The sequence below is a fragment of the Cyprinus carpio genome, chromosome A7 (genome assembly GCF_018340385.1).
Source record: "Cyprinus carpio isolate SPL01 chromosome A7, ASM1834038v1, whole genome shotgun sequence".
Taxonomy (NCBI): Eukaryota; Metazoa; Chordata; class Actinopteri; order Cypriniformes; family Cyprinidae; genus Cyprinus; species Cyprinus carpio.
The window spans coordinates 24,055,832-24,083,332 of NC_056578.1; the positions used below are offsets into that span (position 1 = coordinate 24,055,832).

A 27,501-nucleotide genomic window follows, 5' to 3' on the forward strand; every position below is an offset into this window, starting at 1 on the left:
ACTAAATTAAGCTGTAACATCCTTTCAAGCAACATCAAAAATCAATTACCCTGTTGGGAAATAAATAGTCCTGTCACAATTTTGCTGTGTAGTATTAGAGGGGTTAGACAAGTTAATGGGTTTGATTGTTAGATGCATTAAACAAAGAAGAAGCATAGGGAGAGAAAGCATGGAGAATGACACATTTTAACCGAGAAGATGAGCAGAACAGAACAAATATCAACAGAATATCCAAATTAATGTATTTTTGTAGAGCAATCTACAATCGTGGCACCTTTTAGCATCAGACAATTTGCCACAACCGATTAAAATAAGCAATATTCTATGTAAAGCCTACATTCACTATACACTGTTCAAGCATCTACATTTGAGACTGGGGGTTATACCTGAGGAGAGACACTGACAGGTGGTGCTGTGGGTATGGTTGGAGGCAGCCTGACTTCACCCTCTATGCAGATGCTTGTTAAACATCACTCCCTCCTTCTGCAGTCTGTGATTTAGATTGATCAGTACAGTTAAAAGAGTACATCAAGTGATGGTGCTATTGTTTGTCAGTCACCACAGGACTCTTTACAGCCTGAAAACACGCAGTGCTGTCTCTATATAATGCTGAGTGACACTGCAGTTCTAGGTTTAGTTACAAGTTAGTGTTAAAGTCCTTGTTGAAAAATGATATTGCATTTTTTGGTGACATTAAATTTCTATAATTTCACATATCATTCCTTGAACAGTTGTCTGTATGTGTGTGTGCTTTGAGAAATGGCAGTGAAGTTTTTAGTCATCCAGATTTTGTTCTCTAGAAAATTGCACAAATGGTTGATGCATCATTGCTTGAAGCTGTGAAATAATGATTCAGTGCATATTAGGACACAGATGTACCATTCTTGCAGGAATTTATCACAAAAACGTATAGACAACATAGGCATATGGTCATAAAATGGATAGAGAAAAAAAATTATGGAATAAATGTTTTGTGCTCAGTGTGGTTATCTGAGCATCCCATGGTTTGGGGCTTCTGTGCAGTTTGTCCATGTCAAAGATCTTATTTTATACAAATCATTCACTACAGCATGCCCAGATTCTTGCAGCAAGAAAGGAAAATAAAGCGAGGTGAGGTTAAAGGTGGAAGTATGTCTGAGGTGTGTTTATCTGATCTCGAGATTCTGGAATGGGTGAACCACTTTATTTGTTCCTCTCTCATTTCTGCCAACTCCAGCTGTCACGCTGTGGGACAAAGAGGGGTAAGCAGGGGACAACGGAGGGAGGAGTGCAGCTGAAACCAAAGATAAACTGAAGACCCTTTCGCAGACTCGTCATCTGCATTTGACGGGACCCCACCCCCAGTTCTTCCAACCCACAGACACACACACCCACACACACAGCCACTTACACCTCACGGGCACGTTGTATAGCTCTTACACACTCTCCCTCTCTGAGCGCTTGCATTGCTTTCTCTTTCTCTCGCACACACACACAAACACTCAAACAAGCCTCCCCCTCCCCTCTTTTCCCTCTCTCTATTCTCTTCGTTAGACTTGGTAATCCCTCTCTGCTCGCTGCAGCTGTTGCCCTCCTCAAACCTCACAATAGTCCCCCAAAATTGTCATTTTTATAAAGAATAAAATAAGTTCATTTTTTTTGCTTATTTAGTCGCTACTTCACTGCATGGGCTTCATCTCACTGACTATAAAGTGTTTTGTTGGCCTACAATGAAAAAAAAATGGTATCCTTTCATGTGGTACCATTTAAATTCATTGATTTTATTCAAATAAAAAATGTTATTTAACATTGCTGAATCAACCCTAACATATTAGGTTACACCAACAAAACTAATTTTAAAGGCCAGATTAGGTAGAAATAGCTCTTTAACATCTTTAACAATTTTTTTACAGTGTATTTTATCTATCAAAAAACAGTTTTTTTAAACTGTACTTTCATGCATCGTTTATTATTATTTTATTGTATTATGTAATGCTTTATTTTTGTTATTATAATGCCCCCTGAGCAAACCAAATCCTACTAAGGAAAGAAAATAAATCTCTATTAGATGTTTAGGTAAAGAAGGAGGAAAAAAGCTTGAGAGAAACCAAACTCCTCCTCTTGCAATAAACACATTGTAAAAAATTTGTGCATGCTACATATTTAGTATCTAAGTATGTGTAATACCAGTCATGTGTGCTATATTAAATTTAAAAAATAAGGTAATATGCAAGACAATGATTAAATGGTAATTGATTTATATTCTTTACAGTCAGTCGTAAAACGTCGGGTCGATACAGGCAGTGGTGAGTGAAGCGTCCTTCGCAGTCTGGCTCGTACAGTCTGTAGTTGGCAGTAGGCGTTGCAACATTAGTTAGTTCTGATTGTAATATAACGGGTTAAAGACGTGGGAGAAAGCTTGGGGAAAATCCAAGCGCGAGCGATTCAGCAGGCACAGAAATCCCGAATAGTTGAACAAATAAGTGACAAGCTCTCCGTGCATTCAAGCTGGCCCTGTACCCCGAGCGCTCTGATTAGCGCCCCGCGCGCTGTGGACAACATGTGGAGGCATCGCTATAGCAACCAGAAGATGTGACATGTGCTACAGACAGCGACTCGAGTCTCGCTGAATATAAGGAGGGGCTCCGAGAGAAGAAGAAAAAAAAAACCTGGCTTTTCAGTCGCACATGATCATTCAAAGGACCAGACAACCCACTGCAGCTTCTTATAAGTCTTTGGGAAATGTGGAGGACGATTTAGCTCGCCTTTTTTCTCCCGCTCTGCCTCAGTCATTTTCTTTCAAAATCCTTTTTTTTTCCTCTCCATTTATGTAAAAAAAAAATAATAATAATAAAATACCCGCCGGTCTTTTGTTGAGGTGGACGCGACCGGGAAGGTTGAGAACTTTTCTTAGGTAGCGGGATTGCGAAAGGAGGCTGCAGTCGCCAGTCGGACATCTGGTGTAGAAAGGCGGAATAGGATCTTGAAAAGCATCCCTCGCGCGCTGTCCGAAAATGGAACTAGGTAACTATCTATTGCACTTGCACATGTCTGCTGATGCGCATGTATAGTGGTGGGTAAATAAATGTTAGGAGGCTCTGAAAACGCCATTAAGCGTCACCTAAAACTTATTGCGCATCCGGATGCATCTGGACTGATAATGAGAGTGACACTGTCCTGCAAGACTTACACGGCGGTGCTCCAGCACGACACATTTCATCGTGCTTTTCATTTAAATCATTTTCTGCTGAGAGAAGCTCGTGGGTAGTGTGTGCGATGTAATGGCTAAGATGGTTTGCAGATCGTTATGTAATTGATATGGGTCGTGGGTCAATGTAGAGTGGTAGTAAGAGCTGAGCAAATGGTAGAGTACAAACAGAAACATCATTCTGTTTCTTTATAGAGGTGGGAATCGATCGCACTGAAAGCGGTGTGTTCAGTCTGCGTGGGTCTTTGCAATTTCCAAATGATCTGGAGCCCAAAATAAATAATAATATGAGAAAGATGAATAGGTAGGTTGATGGTGGAGAAATAAATACAAAAAACTCCGTGCACTATTTGGTGGTAATTTATAGTTTCTTTATCTCTGAAAATGTAATTTTTTTAAAAGATGTTCCATACGTGCTAAAGAATGGAATGAGTCCTGTGGTCCTAATGTTGTATAAACTTCAAGGTGCAATGATCAGAGATTCATTCTATGCTTATTCCATATATTCAGCTGTAAGGTTTGAGGTTTAATGTAAATATTTTTTACACATTGCCTATGTCTAATCTGTAATTTACATTGAAAAGTTAACTTGAGTGAAATAATTAGTGAAATATAAGATATAAATAAAGTCACGATGTATTTGCATATATTCCCTGATGTACAATGTAACTTTGAATTTATCTAATAGGATGCCTACATTAATGGGAATGCAATTTAGACTATCTTTCTATATACAGTATAGTAAAACAAGAATATTTTTCTCACTTAATACAAATTTAGTGTAGTTTTGTGGTGTGCAAAAATATTAGAACTAGGAGTGCATATTAGAAAGATTGTAAGACTGATTTTCATTTGTTTAATATCGTGTGCATGATGGGTTTTTTTTATTATTTCTAAGTTTTTAGTTCAGTGTATTTATTTATTTATTTTCCTCATATTTTTAAGATCTATAGAGCTGAGATTGGAGTGGATGGTTTTAAAGTAGAGTGATTATTGTGTGTAATAGTGAAAGGATATAAGGGCGGCCCTTGTCTCAACCTTTCCCCCGTCACAGTCTCTCCTCCACCCAACCCTTCCCTCAATGATTTAAATCAGCCGGAGCATCCCAAATCCATTTCCCTTTTTTTCAAATCTTTTTGACTATCTTCTATCCTTTTTAGAGTGGAAAAATAGAGGGTAAAAAAACTTCATAAAGATCAAAAGTCTGTACATACAGATTGCTTAAAGAAGTTAATTGCTATCAGTAATATTTGTCTGGCCGTACATTGATCTTTTTGTTAGGTGTTAAGTTTATGTTTTACCTTGGCTTGGACAGTAGTCCTGGACTGAAGTGTTATTTTATATGGACACTGAATCACTGTTTTACAAATGTTGTTGTTATTTAATTATATTTAATTATTTTAAAATGTAGATTTATCAGCATTTTTGGTAAAGTTTCATTCGAGAGATTCATTATCTGAAAACGGAGGATAAGCAATCTGATGACCCTGCAAACACACGCATTAATCCAGGAACACATTCACCAAGTAACATATTTTTCCTCTTGTTTGCCATTTCTTGCTTTTCAATTTTTGTGTTTTTTTTATGTTTATCATATTATCCGTTTTTCTAAAAAATAAATAAAAAAATCTTTTTTTCTTATTCTTATTTAGATAAAAAAAATAGATAAAAAATGTCTAAATTTTTATTTAGATTAAAAAATTTAAAAGTAAATGGTTTTGTTTTATTTGAACTTTTTATTATATATTTGTATGAAGAAAACATTTCTTCACTGAAACAAATTTATGTGGAATTCTAGATACTTTATAGATTTACATGCACAGAATTCGTTGTATTTCTACTTTAAATGAGGATCTGAGATCCCTAGTTTTTTTTTTTTTTTTTTTTTTTTTCTAGAGAAAAAGCTTTATTTGAACTTGTGTCTTTTTTTTAGTAGACCTGTAAATCAGAAATTTGCAAGTCCAATTTTATTCCCTACAGAAGAACAAAACCATAAAAGCATAAAGGGTTCTGTCTCTCCCTCACTTTTTACCTTTTTTCTGACTTGTTTTTTCCCTTGTTTCGGTTTTCTTCTCTGCTTTTACGTGAACTGTCTTTGTGGGTTTTCTACTAAGACTAAATGTGTTGCAGGAAGAGAGAGGATTTGACACATTATTTCAATTGAAATAATCAGCAGATTTGTTTTCTTCATTAAAGATTTATTTTTGTTTTTTGAGAGTAAAGATATAGGTAATTCCACAATACAACATGCCATGTAGAATCTGCATTGTATTTCTACATTTTTGTTGTCCTCTTATAATAAGAGAAGGCATGGCATAAACTGATTATTTATTTTTCTTATTATTTTTCTAAGAATTCCTCAGCGACATTGAGTTTTTCCCTCATTTTTTTATTATTACTTATTATTATTATTTTTATTATTATTATTTTTTTTTTTGCTTTTAATTACATATATCAGTTGTACATGCACCAAATAATTATGTGCAAATCATTTAGAACCATTTTTGTATGTATATACAAATATGCTGTAGAATTAATTTTTCGTAGTCATCATTCATTTCAAATGCACTGTAATCTGCGTTTAACTTGGGAATAGACTATATCAGGACAACATTTTTCAATTTTTCTTTTATATCTTCTCTCACTTTTAGATTCATTTTCCAGTCCCTTGCTCAAATGCCTAATGCATGTATTCTATTTAGTTATAATTAATTGCAGACATTATTTAGCCAAGCACAATTTTCTTTTCAGAGCCAGCTTTTCATGTTAGAGATCTTTTCATGTAATTCAATTGAGAGCGCTAAGCCTATAGAGGGATGGAGGGAAGGAGAGAGGGGGGATTCTATTCCAGCTGAAGGCACCCTCCTCTCTACACACTCTCCATGCAACGTTTGAGGGGTGGAAAGCAAATCATTTCTACACCAACAAAAGCTCACAATCACAAAAAGTAGAAACTAATCCTTAGAAACTACTAAACCTCACATTTAGGTGCTAATATTTTCAGCAACGTGTAGCCAGTGTATGGGGGATTTCAGCATGTGATTAAATGGAGTGGCATATGTAATTAAAGCTTGATTTAAATATTTTGTGCTTCTCAAATTTGCATTCTGTTATACAAGGTGTAGCAGTCCTAAATGTTATGGTTTAAGAAAAATAATACTGCAATAAAAAATGTGAAGTAGATTATGAGTATGATTCAGGAAACAGAAAATAGTCACCGTTTCTAAAATAACGATCAGAAAAATCAGTCGTAGGATGGCATCTCATTTGCTCGCATGCCTTATAGTTCTGTGATCAGTCAGTTGGTATTATAGCACTGAATGCGAATAGAGGCAGATTAAAAAAATTCTGAACCCCATTCTAAAGGCCTCAGTCTATTCAGCCTCACAAGGCATTTGGAAACAATACGGCACCAATCCCCAGCAGCTTAGCCCCGGCTGTCAGCCCTCCCCCCGAGGGGCTAACAAGCCTGACAACCCCCTCTACAGTGGAACGTTAGTGGGGCTCGGACCTTTTAGGTTCTCCCCCTCGGCTTAGCCCCTCTCCCATTTTATTAACTTGGAGGTCTGAGCCAATTCCCCCATCCCGACCAAACCCAAGACTTGGAGGCTAATTAGCAACAAGCTGGTACAGTGAGGACCGACCCTAATTGCTCTGTGGTGGTATGCTTCAACCTGCCAAGACAAGAATGGAGCAGGCCTTCACTTCCCAGGTGTCGGCTTGAGGTGTATCTACATCAGTGTGTAATAATTATAAGCAATATATAAGCTTCTTGGCACCTAATTTAAAGTATTATATGAAAACACAAATTGGACATTATACTATGATCAGCTGGGTGATATATATATATAAAATACATCCTCTATATTTGTCTTATATATATATATATATATATATATACAGTATATATATATATATATCTTACATTTTGAAATATTCAATTCAATTTTTTTAATTTTTTTTTTACAATTAACGGTTTTATGTTTCAATTTATTTTAAATGTACATATACCTGTGATGGCAGAGCTGAATTTTCAGCAGTCATTACTGAAGTCTGTAGTGTCACATGATCCTTCAGAAATCATTCTAATGTGCTGATTTAGTGATTTGCTGCTCTATAAACATTTCTTATTATTATCAGTGTTGATAACAGTTGTTCTTCTTAATGCTTTTGTATATTTTATATATAATGTGTGTCTGTATTATCTTGTTTTCAGTTCACAATGTTTATAAGTGTTTCTCTCTCTTCTCTGCTCTAATTTCAGAGTGGCAAAACTGAACCACATCCCCGTGGTCAAAACAGAGTCAAGTGGAGCCAGGCAACTTTTTGATTCTGGTGGTGGTTTCCATGGTTTTTATTGTGATGGTGTTGGGGATGTCAGGGGCTCTGTACTGCTTGCGCTATCGATCCCACCATAAGCTGAAGGAAAAGCTCACTGGATTGGGAAGCTACACAGGCCACGATGCCACGACAGCCTATCAGGTAGGTGCAGGCAGATTACTTCAGCCAGTCGTGTTTTTTTCTGACATTCATCTGTGCAGATTAATATGAATACAGTAAGCATCTCTGATTTTCAGATATACTGAACAAGTTGTCCTCAACCAAGGTTATTTTTTACCTTCCATTCAGCTAACCTTTTCTAAGTAACACTGCCAAAATGTGCGATCATCACCAGTTGAATAATGGTTCCAAAATTATTGTAGCTCATTAAAAAAGGCAATGAAATTCATTTAGAGTTTCTTTTCCTTAACTATGACCCATTGGAGCAGGCGCAGATGTCCTTGCATGACTGCAGTGTTTAATATGAATCCTAATTGAGGCAGAGCCCTTTTTTAGCAGGGAAATGAGTTTGTTGTCTGACCTTTCTCTCACGGCTCCTGGAGGGAGGGCTTGCGGTGAAGGCTTATTGATTTTGTGTTGGGCTCAGCTGTACTCAATGAGACGGGATCGCAGGGTGCAAGCACTTGGCTTCCTCCCCCACCTTCAATATTTAATAAACCTCTCACACTTTGTCAAGAAGTCCCTTCCATAAACGTCGTCCCTATCAGTGTGGCAAAATAATCATTGTTTCTCAATATTATTATGGTGTTGCCACACGTTATATCTCGACACCTTTGTAACGTTTTCATTTTCAGGTTTCAATTACCTTGTATTGATTATAATTGTGTGTAATTTTTGTCGTATCGTGGTTTATTGTGAGTGCTTTCAGCCCTTTAGATCTGCCAGGTTGCTTAGGTTTTTCTTTTTTTTAACTGAATAAGATTAAAGGCGTAGACAGGGCTCTTACTGTGTAGTTGAAAGGGATTTCCCCAACTGCTGCAGCTGGAATGAATGCAGCCTTGTGCACAGGGACTCTTACAGTGAAACATGCAATTAGAATCAGTTCTGCCGCAATGATTCTGTAGCAGATCAAAAAACAATTCCCCCATCCCGACCAACCCAAGACTTGGAGGCTAATTACGCCAACAAGCTGGTACCGTGAGGGACCGACCCTATTGCTCTGTGGTGGTATGCTTCAACCTGCCAAGACAAGAATGGAGCAGGCCTTCACTTCCCAGGTGTCGGCTTGAGGTGTATCTACATCAGTGTGTAATAATTATAAGCAATATATAAGCTTCTTGGCACTAATTTAAAGTATTATATGAAAACACAAATTGGACATTATACTATGATCAGCTGGGTGATATATATATATAAAATACATCCTCTATATTTGTCTTATATATATATATATATATATATACAGTATATATATATATATATCTTACATTTTGAAATATTCAATTTTTTTTTTAATTTTTTTTTTACAATTAACGGTTTTATGTTTCAATTTATTTTAAATGTAACATATACCTGTGATGGCAGAGCTGAATTTTCAGCAGTCATTACTGAAGTCTGTAGTGTCACATGATCCTTCAGAAATCATTCTAATGTGCTGATTTAGTGATTTGCTGCTCTATAAACATTTTCTTATTATTATCAGTGTTGATAACAGTTGTTCTTCTTAATGCTTTTGTATATTTTATATATAATGTGTGTCTGTATTATCTTGTTTTCAGTTCACAATGTTTATAAGTGTTTCTCTCTCTTCTCTGCTCTAATTTCAGAGTGGCAAACTGAACCACATCCCCGTGGTCAAACAGAGTCAAGTGGAGCCAGGCAACTTTTTGATTCTGGTGGTGGTTTCCATGGTTTTTATTGTCATGGTGCTGGGGATGTCAGGGGCTCTGTACTGCTTGCGCTATCGATCCCACCATAAGCTGAAGGAAAAGCTCACTGGATTGGGAAGCTACACAGGCCACGATGCCACGACAGCCTATCAGGTAGGTGCAGGCAGATTACTTCAGCCAGTCGTGTTTTTTTCTGACATTCATCTGTGCAGATTAATATGAATACAGTAAGCATCTCTGATTTTCAGATATACTGAACAAGTTGTCCTCAACCAAGGTTATTTTTACCTTCCATTCAGCTAACCTTTTCTAAGTAACACTGCCAAAATGTGCGATCATCACCAGTTGAATAATGGTTCCAAAATTATTGTAGCTCATTAAAAAAGGCAATGAAATTCATTTAGAGTTTCTTTTCCTTAACTATGACCCATTGGAGCAGGCGCAGATGTCCTTGCACGACTGCAGTGTTTAATATGAATCCTAATTGAGGCAGAGCCCTTTTTAGCAGGGAAATGAGTTTGTTGTCTGACCTTTCTCTCACGGCTCCTGGAGGGAGGGCTTGCGGTGAAGGCTTATTGATTTTGTGTTGGGCTCAGCTGTACTCAATGAGACGGGATCGCAGGGTGCAAGCACTTGGCTTCCTCCCCCACCTTCAATATTTAATAAACCTCTCACACTTTGTCAAGAAGTCCCTTCCATAAACGTCGTCCCTATCAGTGTGGCAAAATAATCATTGTTTCTCAATATTATTATGGTGTTGCCACACGTTATATCTCGACACCTTTGTAATGTTTTCATTTCAGGTTTCAATTACCTTGTATTGATTATAATTGTGTGTAATTTTGTCGTATCGTGGTTTATTGTGAGTGCTTTCAGCCCTTTAGATCTGCCAGGTTGCTTAGGTTTTTCTTTTTTTAACTGAATAAGATTAAAGGCGTAGACAGGGCTCTTACTGTGTAGTTGAAAGGGATTTCCCAACTGCTGCAGCTGGAATGAATGCAGCCTTGTGCACAGGGACTCTTACAGTGAAACATGCAATTAGAATCAGTTCTGCCGCAATGATTCTGTAGCAGATCAAAACACACACACCATCGTCACCATCGCCACCCACCTCCTCTCTCTCTCTTGTTCACACACACACACACACACACACACACACACACACACACACCCTCTCACATTATTACACTTTTATTTTTATTCCTTCATCAAACACACTCACGTACTTTCACACTAGTTTGTTCTACCTGCTAATATATGATACATTTCTTAATCTAAGATTTTTTCCTGTTGTAATAAAGTATAGCAAAGATACTTTTTGGGTTTGTTTCCACTCCTCTGACTTATTTTGTTATTTTATCTTTGTATTTAGTCAAAGGTGGAACAGGCTTAAACAGTTCATATTTGAAGCAATTTATATTAAGTCATTAATTTGTATCTTGCCTGAAATTTAATTCCAAAATCTGGAAAAAATCAGTGTTATGAGACCAACAGTAGTTTTTCAACTCTTTTGATGTTTTTTCAAATACATTTCATGATCCTGTTTATATTCGTCATATTCTAACCATGCTTATATCCATCCAGTATCCACCAGGAATTTTTCATTAAGAAAAATAGTTCCATTTGTGTTACCATGCATTCTTTATAAACTATTTTGACATTATACGAAGGTTATAGTTACGTACATTACTTAAAGCAAAAATGTGCTGTTAAAGTAATAATTTTTTAAAGAATTAGATATTAAAGGATCAAATCATTTTTGCGATTGATTTATGAGACTAAGTGCAGGCTGGTAGACTACAGCATGGCGCTTGCAACATCATAGCCATGGGTTCAACACTAATGAAAACAAACATGATGATGTACACCTTGAATACGCTGAAAGTCACTTTAGATAAAAGCATTTACCAAATGCATAAAAATGTTAATGTTAAATGTGCTCAAGAACATGCATTCATTCATTTACTTTTAGTTTATTTATTTATACAGCTTTCACTACTCCTTGATGGGGGAATGATCTTCCCAACTTTTCCTGAACAGACAGGTCTCTAGTTACCTTCAAGAGACATCTAAAACACGTCCTCAATGAGCATTTGACTCACTGTCTTCAAATCTTCAACTGTTCTTGCACTTTTCTCTGACATTAGGTTTCACTTTATTTACAGTTCCAGCCTGTTTTTTGTCTTGTTTTGTTTTTTTCTGATCAGTTTTGGAAATTGCTTTAGGTGCATATGGTTGGTAAATTATTAAATGCAAATGCTAAATGATTTTGATACTTATTGGTTTACTGATTATAAGAGAAGCAAATTTATGTGCTAATTTGTGCTGGGTAACATGGACGTGATTTTTTAGTAGCAGTTTTACTTATCTTAAGTCAGAATGACTCATGATGGACATCAGCTCAGATATTAATATTAAGGGTGGACACCATCCTCTAGTCTGTGACTGGGTTTAGAGCTCTGTGGCCTCTGTTTAGCCCCCACAAGCTTCCCTCCTGGTTTCTCTCACTGGGGAGCTCCATTAGTGAGATGCACTAAACTTCCACCTCCAACCCCCACACTCCCTCACTGACCCTCACTAAACCCTGTCAGCCTCACTCTACTCTCTCTCTCTCTCTCTCTCTCTCTCTCTCTCTCTCTCTCTCTCTCTCTTTTTATCTGGGCGCTTTTTTAACTGTTGAACATTTGATCTCAGATAGGGTCATACTGTTGTCACTTGCAACTGCTTCAAAAAGCCATTTGTCTGTTCTGTTTCACCAAAGGAAAAAGAGAAGTAATCACAATTTGGAACCATGCGCAAAAGGCTTTTCACTCAATAAAAGTGAAGCTTTTAATGCTTTTAAAATGGCTTAAAAATATTACAAAATGCTGTTGTGTTATACCAAGAAACCTCGATGCTATTTGCCTGAAAATGTGTATTGTTGCTTGAAGCTTTTGAGAATGGATTTAATTTCTTGTAAATCATTTTAAACATTATAGAGCGCATGTAGTCAGAATTGTTTTATTAACAGTGCTGTAAGCGATGTTAGCTATTTCACTATCTTCCGCCACTGGCTTAGACTGCCCTCCTCCCTTTTGAAATTCCCTCCCCCAAAGATCAATCCTGATCTCACCGAATCAAACGGGCAAAATGACTGACAGGCAGAGAGCATCCCATTGTCTTCTGATTGGCTTAAAAAATAGCGTCTTACTGTCGAATTTATAACAGACATTATCTCAGCTCTCCTTTTTCAGCGATATCTAGTGCAGACATTTTCTGTGTGCTCTTCCATGAATAATTGCCCACAGCAATTATGTGTTGAGTGCCAGGTTAGCAGGGATCTAATGACACATCTGTGAGAGAATCCAGTTTGTACATTGAAACATACATCTGATATCCTCATAGAGTGACTGATCCTTGGGAAGGTGATTTGAAAAATCACCAGCAGACAGCAAAGGGCTGTTTGTATCTACTTTTGTTCTTTCAGTCTGCTGCTTTGTTTCATTTGGATGAAGTGACAAATGGTAGATAAAAGCTTGGAATTATAATTCTTGAATGGCGTGGGTGATGTGACGGAAATGTAGTCATTAAGGCCAAAGGAAAGATTTGTGAGTATTGCAGTAAATACAGTTTTTAGCTGGTTGATAAATGCAGTGGCTTTGTTCTGAAAGAAAGAGAGTTAGCTGTATTTTCTAGTCAGTTTCATTGATTTTAATTGCTAATTCGGAATGTTCTTGGTGGCATTTTATGAAGAACTTAGTCATCAACTGTCATATTGTAAGAAAATATGCATACTAATGATTAATTAAATATGTAAAAGTATTCTTTTAGAGGTTGAACCCTTATCTATGAACTTTGTGTTTAAATATGACTGGTAGCATATAGCAATTATTTGCTCCACTGGGGGGTCGTGAGTTTATGCAGATGATTGATTTCATCTTTTAGAGCAGACAGTGATGTAATGTGTTGTGGGCTGTATCATGAGATGCAAAGTGGAGAAAAATGAAATAGAGTTGATTTGATCCAGAATGCTGATGCGGAATCAGTTTGTATTTGTGTGATTTTCTTATTTAAATACCTTTTATAATATTCTAAGCATAATAATCAGTGCTTTGATGTTGTATTTTGTGTGATTGATCATTTTAGTATTTAGAACAGTTTTAGTTTGCCCCAGATAATGTCTTCACAGATAAGACTAATGTTCATCCATTTTCTCGATAGGATCTCTGTCGTCAGCGCATGGCTGTGCAGACATCAGAGCATGGAGACCGATCAGAGGTGTTTCACCCATCGCACACGTCACGCATTAACAGCGTGTCCTCACAGTTTAGTGATGGGCCGATGCAGAGTCCCTCTGCCCGCAGCAGCACATCCTCCTGGAGTGAAGAGCCTACCCAAACCAACATGGACATCTCCACTGGACACATGATACTGGTAATCAGTTTAATATATTGTATGCTTACGTGAACTCAGGACAGGGACTATTAAACAAAGTGCCTTAAACTACCCACACTCTCCATACACAGCCTGTGTCACTGCAGTCATAATCAGGATGAAGATAAATACACTTTATAGATATCCAAACATGTGCCTCTGCTTCTGTCTCTCTTTCTTTGTTTTTCCTTCACCTCTATCTCACATCAGTCATTTATTTCAGATTTTGGGTTTGTTTTTGCTCTGAAAGAGACTGCAGGGCTTCATGGACACTGGCTTTTCTGACACAATGGATTGTTTTAATTTTGCCCCGACTTTTGTTTTATTAATCTTAGCACAGCTTCGACAGGAAAGACTGATAGGTGCCTGGTAGCGTTGTGTTCATTACCGAGCAGGGAATCTATCATACATCCAGCAGTGGAGCAAAAGACAGCCACTGAGTTGATTCATTTAGCATATTGTGTTTTCCTGTAATGGATGTCCCTTATTGAGACTGTTTAAGGTTTTTTCAGCAGCTAATAAAACCATGTGCGTTGTTAGGCAGAGATGCTTGTGCTAAAGCGTACGCAATTACAAAGCCATTGTTCAAGCATTCAGAAGTTTGCAAAGTGCTGTGGAAATTATTTAATTGATTATTCAGATGTTTTGAAGCATCTTGTCTTCACACACACACACACACACACAGCAATGATAGTAAAACACTAGGCAGGTTACTCCTATAGACTGTGTTAGAGACAAAAAGATTCTTATAGTTTTTTATGTAGTTCAGCCATAGAAACTGTCTGTGCACATTCTCAATGTTATGATGCATATATGCGCATTGCGCTCTGAACAACTTTTTTTTCTGAACTTTTATTTTGACAGCTCCTAGACTTTTATTTAGATGTGCAGAAACTTCCATTCTTTGTCTCCATTAATTCGTTGTATATATTTAACTGTTCAATTTAATAAATTATTAGACAGTAATGTTAAACAAAATAGTAAATATATATGAAAAAGGACTATTATTAGTTAAAGAAAAGCGAACACTATTATACTTGTATATGATATTTAAATATTTCTTTATTTGTAAAAATACTATAATAGGATTTCAGAATCAAGAATTTTGAAACATTTCAAATAAGTTTTTAATCAAATAATAAAAAAAAAATCCATGTTATTTTTAAAAATGTTTTCTTAATTGCAGCATGTTTTAAATCTTTAAATTAAATTGTGTGATATCCTATATTGGCTTTATATCGACCATCAGCCACACTGCTCTCAACATCGGCCTTGAAAAAAATCCAAATTGGTGGATGTGCTACAGAAAACTTCAAAATCACATCTCTAAGCAATGACTGCAATACCAGCTAGTGCAATGTACTATCAGAGGTTACTGCTTGTACACTATCCAGCTCTCAATGGGTGCAATCAAAGACAGGTTATGAAATAATAGCTATTCTGATAGCGTAATCCTTCAGTATGTCAGGCTGCTATCAGGCATGTTTTCATCCCTCCTCAAGGATAAGAGCAAAGCTAGAGAATGCATTCTCCATAGCCCAGCCTCATATGGAGCTGCCCACTGTTTTGCTGTCATATTTTGATTGACAATCCTACAGCTTTTTTCTCTTTGGTTTAATATATACTATGCATTTGATTTCTCATGAAATCTCATGAATATACTGCTAATTTTTTTAATACATTATTACAGCTGTTGTTCCTGTACATTTAAATGGATCAGATATGCATGTTTTTTTTGTGCAGAAAATGTGAGGCTTAAATCAGATATTATGAAGTATCATAGGTTTAATAGTATGCGAAAAACAAATTACACACAAAAAAAATAGTATGTCCAAATACAAAGTACTTTAAAAGCAGTAGATGAAAACGACCCAGATGACCTACTACTTTCGGCAAGATTCTAAAGGGTGCATTCGATGGGCACTTTACTCTCCCATGAGGCCACAGGAGAGGATTTGTGATTTGGCAGTGACATTACTGATGCTGTAGGTCAGCAATTTGGTTCATATTATATATAACATACTTTTTTACTGGTTCTGTAGTAAGTCTGAGTAGTACCTGCACAGATAGTATGCAATTTCGGACACACTGTGAGATTTAGCCCAGATATCTGACCTTTTTATTATATATAGCTACTGCGGGATCATGAAGAACTAATTCAGAACCTTGGACAGTGCCACAGTTCACTGCTGTTGCTCCACTGCATTCTGTGTTAATTATTCCACTTGCAGCACGGACATGGTGAAAGATAATGTGGGAGAGAGACAGGTTTTGCCTTTTCATTTTATTTTTGAGTAGAGCAACAAGTCCTTGATATGTTCAGTATTAAATGTGTGTGTGCATTTGAAAGCCATCAGTACCCTGTAGTATTTAGTGCTTATTTAAAATTGCTTAAAGAAGAGGTGGGGTGATTTTTATTTATTTAATTTTTTCAGTGTGAATGGAGAGAAAAGGGTCTGCTGTCTGTCAGGGAGAAGTACCTCAGTGATTAAATGGTTGGCTAGTTGCCAAATCCCTCTGTCTCTGATTAAATCACGCATCATCTTGCTAATAGAGGAGGTATTAGAGAAGGCAAATAGAGAGAGTAACTGTTACATATGGTCTCAGAAATGCACACACATAGGCAGATGCTCTATCAACCATCTGTAACATATAAACAAGAAAAACTAAAGGAGAAAATAATGAAAAACTTCTGCCCAGAAGGTCAGATGTATGTTTAAGAAAAGCAAATTGTCCTCATAACAGCCATATGTGGCCACTTACACTGGCTGTTTGTCCACTTATGGCACTCAGGCAGAACTGGAGAAGTAAACTGATTGCTGGGTAATTTATTTATCTTATGATAATATGTAACATTTTAAGTGCAACTGCCTGTCACTGTTTATGCTTGTAAAATGGTAGTGGTTTTGTGGAAAAGTGCTTTGGCTGTTATTAAGTTAAGCTAGATAGAGATCAGTAGAGATCATGACTTAGTTTGATTGTTGTGCAGGAGATTTTTAATTATTCGTGTGCATTATTATTCATGTATTTACAGTACTGTTCAAACGTTTGGAGTAAATTAAGGAAATTAATATAATACTTTTATTCAACAAAGATTGTCAAAAGTGAAAATTAAACTTTTATAATGTTACAAAAACATTTTTATTTCAAATAAGAACTGTGATCTTTCTGTTCATCAAAGAATTCTATCCTGGTTTCCTCAAAAATATTAAGCAGCACAATTATTTTTAACATTGATAATAAGAATTTATGAAGGATAATGTGACACTAATGGCTGGAGTGATGACTGCTAAAAATTCAGCTTCACCAGAATAAATTATATTTTAAAATATGTTTGAATAGCAAACAGTTATTTATTTTTTTTAAATCTTACCGACCCCAAACATAATACTGTAGTTGTTATGGAAAATTTGAGTAATAGCTGTGCTCTAAAATGATAGCAATGGTATTTGTGTCAAGCCTTCTGACACCTAGATTTTCTTGGCCATTGGCCCCATTTTTTCTCCTCTTTAAGTTAATCTTATTACAGTGGCATTTAATCAAAGTCTTTTCTCCTTCACCAAATCATGAATTCCATATGAACCATAATTTCTTTAATTAAGCTACTTGTCACACGGTTCATCACCTCTTGAAACAAGGTCTCACACACACATGCCCACTGTTCAGAGGAGTGCAAAATGCTAATCAAATAAGAATAAATATACAAGTGATGTTGGTGTGAAGAAACTGATGTACTATAAATTATATATTTAAAATGTTTTAAAAGAGCACTTTTGGCATGAAGGAACATTGTGAGTCAAAGCCCTCCGAGATTACGGATTGTTGTCTGTGTACGGGCCAAAAAGATTCTTGACATTAGGTTATGAGTGTGTAATTGGTTTCCACACAATAAACTCATAAACACACATTCACATGCCAACATGCGCAAGGTAAACCCCTTCTTGTGGGTTAACAATAGGAGGCCAGAAATAAGCAGCCAAAAAACAAGACACCAACCGCCAAACAACACTTACGCTCTTACACTCTGGCCAGCAACACAGTCCTCTGAGCTCTCTGCCTGTCTCTCTTTCTCTCTCTCTGTCCCTGTCTCTCCATCCACTCCCCTTTGTCTCAGTTGAATTCAATTTGGGCTTCTTGGGAAGGCGGCTTAAGCGTAGACAGTCTTATCAGCATTTGTGCAAGCAGTGAAAAGGAGTGATTGAAGCAGGCTGAAGAGGCACTGGCATGCCCAGGCCTTTCAGGAGTCTTAATTGCATGTGTGATTGTCAGGACAAGCCCCCTCCCTGCAACCCCCCTTTCTCTACCCCTCTCTCTCTCTCACTCTCTCTCCCTCTCTTTCTCTCTCTCTCTCTCTCTCCCCTCCTTTGTGGTGCATGTTTAGGATTACTGTCTACGATTCCTGTGCTGAACGGGTTTGAGCTCTTGTCTGTCTGAAGATGGATAGGTGAGTGATTGTATTGTTGGGTAAAAAGAAAGCACAGAAAGCGATAGGTTGGCCTTGGAGGTAAAGCTGGATTATAGCATACAAATGGAAACTTGCTATGGAGCTTTTTTCTCACCGGATTTAGGGGAGGGACAGAGACTTAATTCAAAAACATTTACACGGGAAGGCAACGGCACATGAAATGCATAAGCACAAGAAATATGGTTCATGCTCTTGTTTACGTTGTATAAACAATAAATGTAACCCTGCGTTGAACTGAAATCCTCTTCTGTATATGTGCGTCATTCTTTTATATGTTGTCTGGGCTGGTATGCTTTTTTTTTATTATTGAGTTATGCAAATTACAGGAAATATTTGATTCGCTATAACATCATCAGGACCTTTCAAGCAACTTTTGTCTCTGTGTCTTTCTCCCATGTGCAGTCGTATATGGAGGATCACCTGCAGAATAAAGATCGTTTGGATAAGGAGTGGGAGGCTCTCTGTAGTTACCAGGCTGAGCCAGCAGCATGTGCGGTGGGTCAGGAGGAACAGAATGTCCAGCGCAACCGCCCACGCGGCGTCCTTGTGTGTGAGTGCTTCGCAAATCGTATCTGCCTCGAGTGAATTTATATTTGTTTCTATGCCGTAGGATGGCAGCACAGCCTGTCACAGGCTAATGTGTTCTGTTTTGATTAATTTAGAAGTCAGGGGCCTCTTCTAATCATACGCTAATCAGAACTTTGTATCCATTTCATTTTTATAAAAACCTGCATTCTCTACTAAAGGAGTCATCACATGTTTAAGAGAAGTGTGTTATTGAATTGTTGATGCTCTAGTAGTTACGTCATCATTGGTCTCTGTCTGTCTCTGAATACTGTAGATGATCACTCCAGGGTCATCCTGAAGCCGGAGAATAACCAATCCAGATCTGATTACATCAACGCCAGTCCCATTGTAAGTAGCCACACTCGCTATTTACATATTTACGCATCATGTCCATTAATGGGAGTGAAAACACCCTTACAGGTTGTTCACGTGCCTGAAACACTGACTATTTTTGAAAAGGTGTTTTTGTCTGTTTGTGCCAATTGTTTGGACCATGCCAGGTCTATTTTAACCTCTCCTGTGAAATCGGAGGCTTGCTGTTATATTTTATTTATTTGCTCTTAGACATGTTCCCCCTTTCTCCTTCCCTTCTTTACACTGTGGATCAACAGTGACCTTTCTCATACTGTTAAATAGGCTCTTTTATGTATATGTAGAAGCACAGACACTGAGAGACTGAGAAAACACAAAGAAAAAAAAACTGAAAGTAGGGTTAAATAGTCAATCATTCATTTCTAGAACAAAAATAAACACGGCAAACATTATGAGCCAAAAGGAAGGCTTGTCTTTTTGTGTGTGTAACATAAGACACAGAGCACATGAATGCTTTAAAACCAAACACTGTGATTTCATCTCCATCACAGACACAATCATTTTTGTTTTGGCCCCTTAATCAGTACATACACATATGTTAATCAGTATAATACCTGTGCAGCAATATCACACTGAGAAAGTCAAACTGAGTCATTTTTACATGCTGTTATTTTTGGACTCCAACTCGTCAAAAGATGAAACAAAAGGCATAAGCGAGTCAGCCCTCCCTCCCCGAGGGTTTTGCGCTGAAGTCGGGGTTGGGTGCACTGATCCGCTGGTGCGGAGACAAATGCATGGAGGCACGGTAATTAAAGCGCAGCAGGGATTTGGCAATGTGTATTTCAAAAACTGTGATAATTATGTCTGTCAATGTTTGTGGCTTCTTTCTCATTAGCTGCAAGAAAGAAAAAGGCCTCAAAGTAAATCATTTATGATATTTTTCACAACCCCCTTACACCAACACCCTATCTTTCAGATTTGGTGACTGTTTGGGGTTATGCTCTGGATCTGGACTTATGCTCTGGGTCTTTATTTCTATATCTTTCAATCATACAAACACAAAAAAGGTATGAGTGGTGCAGATAAAGCTTTTTGGATGATATTTAGAAACGCTTCATTCCTTTCAGTAATATTGAATAAATGAAACCAGGTGAACAATATTACATTCTTTTTTTTTTGTTCCATCAATCTTGACTCCTAATATTTTTGTTTCGCTATAAATAATATTTCACATATCAAGGTAATGTATCCTGTGAACAAATCATACTTTGCCCTAATCTTCTTCTTTCTTTCCTTACAGAGCATCAGAGGATGCTGAATTTACTGATAAACTGCTAAAAGTCTCTGATGTCTTAAAGTAATTAGACTTTAAGGGTGTGATAATCTCTCTGAGTGTCAAATGACAAATCAACTATAATAACACCCTTTATAGAGAGCGGGTAGTCAAAAAACTGTTTCATATAGACTGCCAGCATTAGCCAGCTTGTGTATATATAATTGTTCTACCCTTAAATTGCTCTTGCCAACAATTAAGGTTGTGCAAAGCAATTATATCCATTTTCTGCCATGCTAATGGTTGTGCATGTCATTCACTGTAACCATGGGGTATGAATCTGTCTCTCTCATGCAGTGGTGTTTGATCTTTTTGTGAAGCTATAGAGAAATTAGTGCAGAAGTACTGAACCATGCAATTACTTTAGCAAAAGTTTTGAAAGGCTTCATGATCGGCTTTTGTGCTTTTAAGTCATATGTGCTCCCAAACGCACTCACAAAGACAGACATGCACACTATCAAGCACACACTCACAGACAGCTGTAGCATTTGATCGATGTGGTGAAATATTCATCAAATCAGAACTTTCTGGATGTGAAAAATGGCCACATTTATCAAAAGGACTATACTTTTTAAATGACCTTAGCTTGAAGCTTCAAGGACATACACAAACACATACACATCTGACACCCTAACAAGACTGCATACCTCACCCCCTTACAGCAAACACGCTTTTGTTACAGCTTAAAATGAGCACATTCCAATCTGATGACAGTTTTCGCTTCTTTGTGTTAGGAGACATTTCATTTCAGGTCAGGATCATGTTCTCTGGTAATGCATCCAGACCATTATATCTTTCCTCAAATATGAGTGCGGACAGGATGTTGCAATCAGTGATTTTTATATTATTATTATTTCTTTTTTTTTGCTTCTCCTTTTTTTTAGACCTGAAGAATGATGTGTTGATGTTCTTTGATGGACAGATAGTGGAATGTGTGGACTAATGGTCAGAGCGAAAGACCGGATACCATACATCAGACACAGATAATAAGAGCTAAATTCTGAATTGTGGTCATCACAGCTTGTAGACACAGATTAATAAATAAGAATTGATCAATAGCATGCCCCATTCTAACCATTCTCCTGCACTGCATAAGTCAGTAATTGTTAATCGAGTTTACGTGTACCCTAGAATATATGTGTGATTTCCTGGGCTTGTTTTCCATCCACAGTAGATTCAAGATTTGATTTTTATTTGGCACATACACAGTTACTTACAGAATACAACCAGCAGTGAAATGTAAATCTGAGACTGTACATAAAATATCTAAAGATAAACAGAGAAAAAATTATGAAAAACAAAAGTAAACACGAAGCAAAGACGGTATACATCAAAACTAAGTAAACAATAAAAAGTATATTTTTTAATGTTAATATTATAATGTTGAATTAAATTTCTAATAATGCTAAATTAAATTCAGTTTGATATTATTTAAAAAATAATATTAAGGTAATACATAATATTAGTATGAACAGAACAAAATATTAAATCTAAATCTAAAAATCTAAATTAGTTGGTTTTATCCAAGTCAAAACGTATCAGTGTAAATACACAGGGTTATACTATATCAAAACTACATTTAAGGGTTAGATCAGGTAGAAACAGCTCCTTATGGTAACAATTAAAGATACCACTTTTAACAGTGAGTGAACACATTCTAGTTTGTGTCAGTGAAGAGATACTTGAGTCTTACTGATGGAAAGAAGGTTGAGAAACCCTGACATAGTTTGCAAACCTATTAGATTAAATAAGTTAAAAGAGGTGGATTGTCCATTTGCTGCGGTTTAAAATCTACTGTTGCTTGTTATGATTTTGCTGCTGATTAGCTGAAGTGCTGGTGAAGCTCTTGCCTGTCATTATTTAATTGTGGCTAGTGCATGATGAATGTCATAGTCCATATACATATCAAGTTTTTTTTTCTTTCCATCATTAGCTTCTTTCCATCAGGACAGCTTTCACTCAGACAGACACAGAATTACACGCAGGCACCCTCCTCCAGCCACTGAGCTTCTCATCAATAAATACGTTTGATTAGAGAGATGCCTTGCTTTACTCCCAGAGCCTGGTTTAATCAGAGGTATTAAAGAATGCACATGCTCGGAGAGGACAGACAGGGGAGAGAGAGGAAGAAGGGCTGACTGGAGATGATAGAACGATATAGAAATGGAAGAGAGAGTGGATGTGGAGTAGATAAAAATGAGACAGACAGGAGAGGGGAGGTGGTCGTGAGAGAGACAACTCTGCTCTCATTAGTGACAGACCTCTGTGCCTTCTCTTTATTTGATTTGCTTTTCCTTTTTTTCTCCCAAGCTTTTTAACTCCAAACAGAAATCGTGGACATTCTGTTTCTCTTGGCAGCAAGTTTGTTTACCCCTTCCCCAAAGATCGGAGGGGACCGAAGAAATGCTCAGAAAGCAAATAAATAAGATAAATGAAACAGTGCAGATTACATAGAGGCTTCATGTCAAAGGAGAGCACCATAGAAACTTGCGTCCTTTCCAGCATGCAGCTATATCGTTTTTGTCCTTCTGTAGAGTAGATATATAATATCAACAGACTGCTTTTCATTTTCAGTTTTAATTGAAAATGTTCTTTTCATGAATATTTATGAAATATTTACTCCGTCTTTTCAATTTTAAATGGACCATGACCCCCGAAACCCAGCCTATATCAGCGCTCAAGGTCCTCTTCCCTCCACAGTGGCAGACTTCTGGCAGGTAAGATACTCAGTGTTGTCCACGTCTAATACATGTGGATAAAACACAAGTGCAAGAATGAAAATGTTAGGTTAATGATTCATGATTTAAAACCACTATTCAGAGTGAATAGTTCCTTTTTACTTTTTTAGACTCATGCAAACCTATTAGCAAGAATCGCTTTTTTCATTCATATTGGTTTTGATATCTATCTGTAAAAGCAAATTCAGAACTTGAAAGATAATGTGAAAGCATCTGTGCACCATATGAACTCTAATATAAGGCAAAACTGGGCCTTTTTTGGTAATGTTAAGGGCAAAAGGACACTTTGCATCTGCTCTCAGAAAGCTGCTTCATGAACATCACCATATTACCTTAATTAGGAGAGGCAAAGGTCCCATAAGATTTGGGATTCCTCACTGCACAGTGTCAGTGCTAAAAATACGAGTGAATATCTGAGCTTTTTCTGCTTTGAATGAGAAAGTCTCTCACTATAATAGTTTTGATTATAACAAATAGATTTTAGTGCTTTTATTTGTTTGTTTGCATATTAAAATCAGTGTTAATTGCTTAGTTGATTTTAAGAAACACCTAAATGCTTTTTGCTGTCATGTGTAGGATGATTTTAACTCAATTAATATTTTCCAACCAGCAGATAGCAGCAGCTTTGAACGTGTTTTCACTTTGTTTCATGTCTGTGCTTTTGTGCTTGTTTTGTTGTTGTTGTTGTTTTTGAAGGTTAGATAAGTAGATGGTGTTACAGACAAACCATAATCTACATTTTAATAAATTGACTGTGGTAATGTGTTGCTGTCACTTGACCCTCTATAATCACAAAGCTGTGTTTACTAACAGATGTGGGTGTACACTAATTGATGTCATTGGTTGTTTGAATTTGTCATTTTGTCAATTACTGACAGAAAATTAATTATCTAAATTGATTTAATTCCATGCAGATGAATTATAGACAGTCAAACCAGTTCTGAATTCAAAAAAGGCCATTAAAAGCTCCATTTAAATTAAACTGAGTACATTAATCCCTGTCAATTAACGTAGTGATGTCATTGTCTCTGTTTCTTCTCATTAATGAAAAGATGATTCATACCAAACAGAGCCAAGCTTTTAAAAGTTTGCAGAGTCTTAAGTTTTTTCCTTAATATAGGGCACGTATACATGCATATGTTCTTGTATGTTAGGTGCAAACCTTTTCCTTCATTAGGCATGACTGGAGGTTGTGAGACTTTCTCTAATTTGTCATTCACACACACACAAAAAAATACAAACTGTTAATTAGTGATAAGCATTAATGTTGATCAAACTTCTGAAGTCATTCATAAAAAATTTGCTGGTCTACATCCAAACAGAAACTAATTATTAAAAAGATTATTATAAAAATGTAATTTAACAAAACTGAATATGGCATATTGGTGTTTAGGTCTTTTTAGATGTACTACTCCTAAAGACAAGTGATGATTCTCTTTAGGTCCACATTACAACGTGATGTTTTAATATGAATGTCAGAATTGGAGATTTGTCCACGTTTTTTTTTTTTTTTTTTTTTTTTTTTTTTTTTAATCTTTGCATAATATTATGAAAAGTTTTCCTCAGATGGGGAATGAATATTTCAAGAAATATTCAATTGTCGCTTTGTGCAATTTTTATTCAGAATTCTGACCAAGCACAGAGCACTCAGAAAATTTTAAACTACACAAAAAATGTTTTTTTTTATAATACTGAATAACATTATTTGACTATTAATGTATACAGTGATAAGCATATAAACACATTTCTGTCTTTATTCCTGTTACTACATTCAATGAAAGCTACTTTGTATTGCCACCATTCTCTCACCATACAATCATGAATTTAAGACCTTTTATTTTTCAGCAATTTCCTCTCCATTGTTTTGTAAGATTAAAAATGATAACATATTCATAATGATAATTTTCTATTGCTTTTTGAACCACTTTTACCATGGTGTAATGTCTCTACATTTCTCTGTTAATGACTCTGTGGGGACGTGTGGCACATGAGTTTGATTATTTTATGAGCAGGATCATTGTATTTTATTGCTATCATAAAAGTCAGTGTTTTCCCTCATTTTCATAATGGCCGCAGTGGGCTTTTCTGTGATTGAAGGACACAGTAAAAGTGTGATTAGGGGAAATGGAGCAAGGCTGAGGAGGTTCCTTATACAAGGAGAAGGGGAGATCGAGAGAGGTGGGCTGGAAGACTAAACTAAACCTCTATTAGTTACGAGTGGGGTTAAGTTATTAAGACCAATTATGTTTAAAGTGAGCGCCTCTGAAAAACTCTCTGAATCCAGTCATTCCATAAAAGAAGGATTTTTTTTTTTTTGTCTTGAGAATTTATTTTTGGCTGTCCTCCCCTGTCTACATTGTAACATTGATTTAGCATTTTCTGCTCTATTGTGTAGATGGTTTGGGAGAGTGGCTGTGTGGTTATTGTCATGCTGACACCTCTTGCTGAAAACGGGATCAAACAGTGTCATCAGTATTGGCCTGATGAAGGCTCAGACCTCTACCACACATATGAGGTAAAGCTCCTGTGGACACTGTGGTTTTATACACAGTATTTGAATGATGTTTTTGTTATTAATTCAGGTTTTTAATATACCTTAACTTAATATAAAGTCAATGTCATATATATGTGTGTGTGTGTGTGTGTGTGTGTGTGTGTGTGTGTGTGTGTGTGTGTGTGTGTGTACGTTTATAACACATACTTTGTTTTATATTACCTTGGCATTTAAATTAAGAAAACTATTAAACGCTGCTGCGTGAGTTCCTAATGAAACAGCTGAGGGAGTGACAGCAAATTTGACATCTTTCTGTCTTCTAACTACCATAATTAATCTCTCAATGTTTTTTTCTCTTTCCCTCTTTTGGAAAATCTTAGAAATGCTATCGATTTTTCCTTTTGCTATTGGAGTAAATGGGAATTCAAAAATTTATTTGTTGTAGTTTCCATTTGCCATGATAGAAGTTTACCAACTATGCCGACTACTTTTCCACTTCTGAGAACCCTGGAAATGTGAAAAGGTTCCATAATTACCCTATTAGTAGTGCCAAAAAAACAGTCTTTCCTACAAGCATTGTCTGTGTTTGTTAGCATTATACATGCTGAATCGAAAAAAAAAACCTTTAATGTCAGAGCTTTTGATGATACATTTGCCAAAATCTTAAATTCGATTTTGAACCTTGTCAACTTGAACCTTGACAATCTTCCAGTGATAGTGTAAAATCACACTCTCCTTGTGTTCTTGAAGGTAAATCTGGTCTCTGAGCATATCTGGTGTGATGATTTCCTGGTGCGCAGTTTCTACCTGAAGAACGTCCAGACTAATGAAACCCGCACAGTCACTCAGTTCCACTTCTTGTCCTGGATGGACCAGAATGTTCCAGAGTCAGCTAGAACCTTGCTGGACTTCCGCAGGTATGTGTCCAGCTGCTGTATGAATGCTTACCTAAGCAGTTTTCATCTTAATCAAGGTTTGAGCCCATGTACTTATTTTCCTAACAAGTTTTTGTTGTTTTGTTCAAAGACTTTTTTGTATTCCAGATCCTTTTATGTGTGCAAACACATGGCAATCCCTACGCAATAATCTCTATTAAATTAAACACTCCAATTAAATGTGAAATGTTCAGCAGTAAAACAGTAGTGAAAGGAAAGCCAACGGCAGCAGGCACGTGCACACATAGACATAAAAGGGGGCTTGAGCACCTGCCCTTTTTCTTCCTCGAGAGAAAGTTCCCTTTTATCTGGGAATTTTTTTAAATAAATGAATATATGTATTATGTGTGCGTGTGTGTGTTTCTGTTTGTGCACAGCTTTCCCCATCAAAAAAATAAATAATTCTAAATATCATGTTGGGTTGGGAAATCCGTGCAGGCACGCAGCACAGCAGTGTAGCACATCACATCACATAGTGGTCGGCACATCACAGACACGAAGAGAGCCACAGAAGTGAAGCCCTCCCTCCCTTTCCACTTGTGTTTGTCTTGCTGTGGAGGTGAGGGGTGATGAACAAAAGACTAAGCTACCTGTGCCTCCAATTTACAGCTAAATATCCAAAAGATAAAAGGCATAGTTAATTTGTCTTACTAACATCTCTGACTCATGAGCTACCATGTAATAAGTTAGCTAAAGTTTAGTTAAGGCAATATAGCATGGGCATACAGGCTAACTTAATGGAGAAATGACAGCTGAATACAGTAAAATTAATAACGTCATCAGAATAGCCACATTGATATGCAAATAAGGCGTTGATTAATTAAAATGCGCTAATTTTTCATACATTTGACAAGGTATTGCAGATGAATAGGATAAACAAAATAACT

The 27,501-nt window shown here is 36.7% G+C and overlaps 1 protein-coding gene across 2 annotated transcripts in view; it reads left to right on the forward strand.

The window, feature by feature from the left end:
- The window catches only part of LOC109064506 (receptor-type tyrosine-protein phosphatase N2-like), a 184,171-nt gene that overhangs the window by 147,622 nt on the left and 9,048 nt on the right, over window positions 1–27,501 (forward strand). For both annotated transcript variants that reach the window (XM_042760507.1, XM_042760506.1), the window contains 7 exons: window positions 9,295–9,510; window positions 13,558–13,770; window positions 18,638–18,785; window positions 19,077–19,150; window positions 23,087–23,164; window positions 25,581–25,700; window positions 26,430–26,596. In XM_042760507.1, coding sequence (XP_042616441.1) covers window positions 9,295–9,510; window positions 13,558–13,770; window positions 18,638–18,785; window positions 19,077–19,150; window positions 23,087–23,164; window positions 25,581–25,700; window positions 26,430–26,596 — 1,016 coding nt within the window. The remainder of the gene's footprint in view (window positions 1–9,294; window positions 9,511–13,557; window positions 13,771–18,637; window positions 18,786–19,076; window positions 19,151–23,086; window positions 23,165–25,580; window positions 25,701–26,429; window positions 26,597–27,501) is intronic.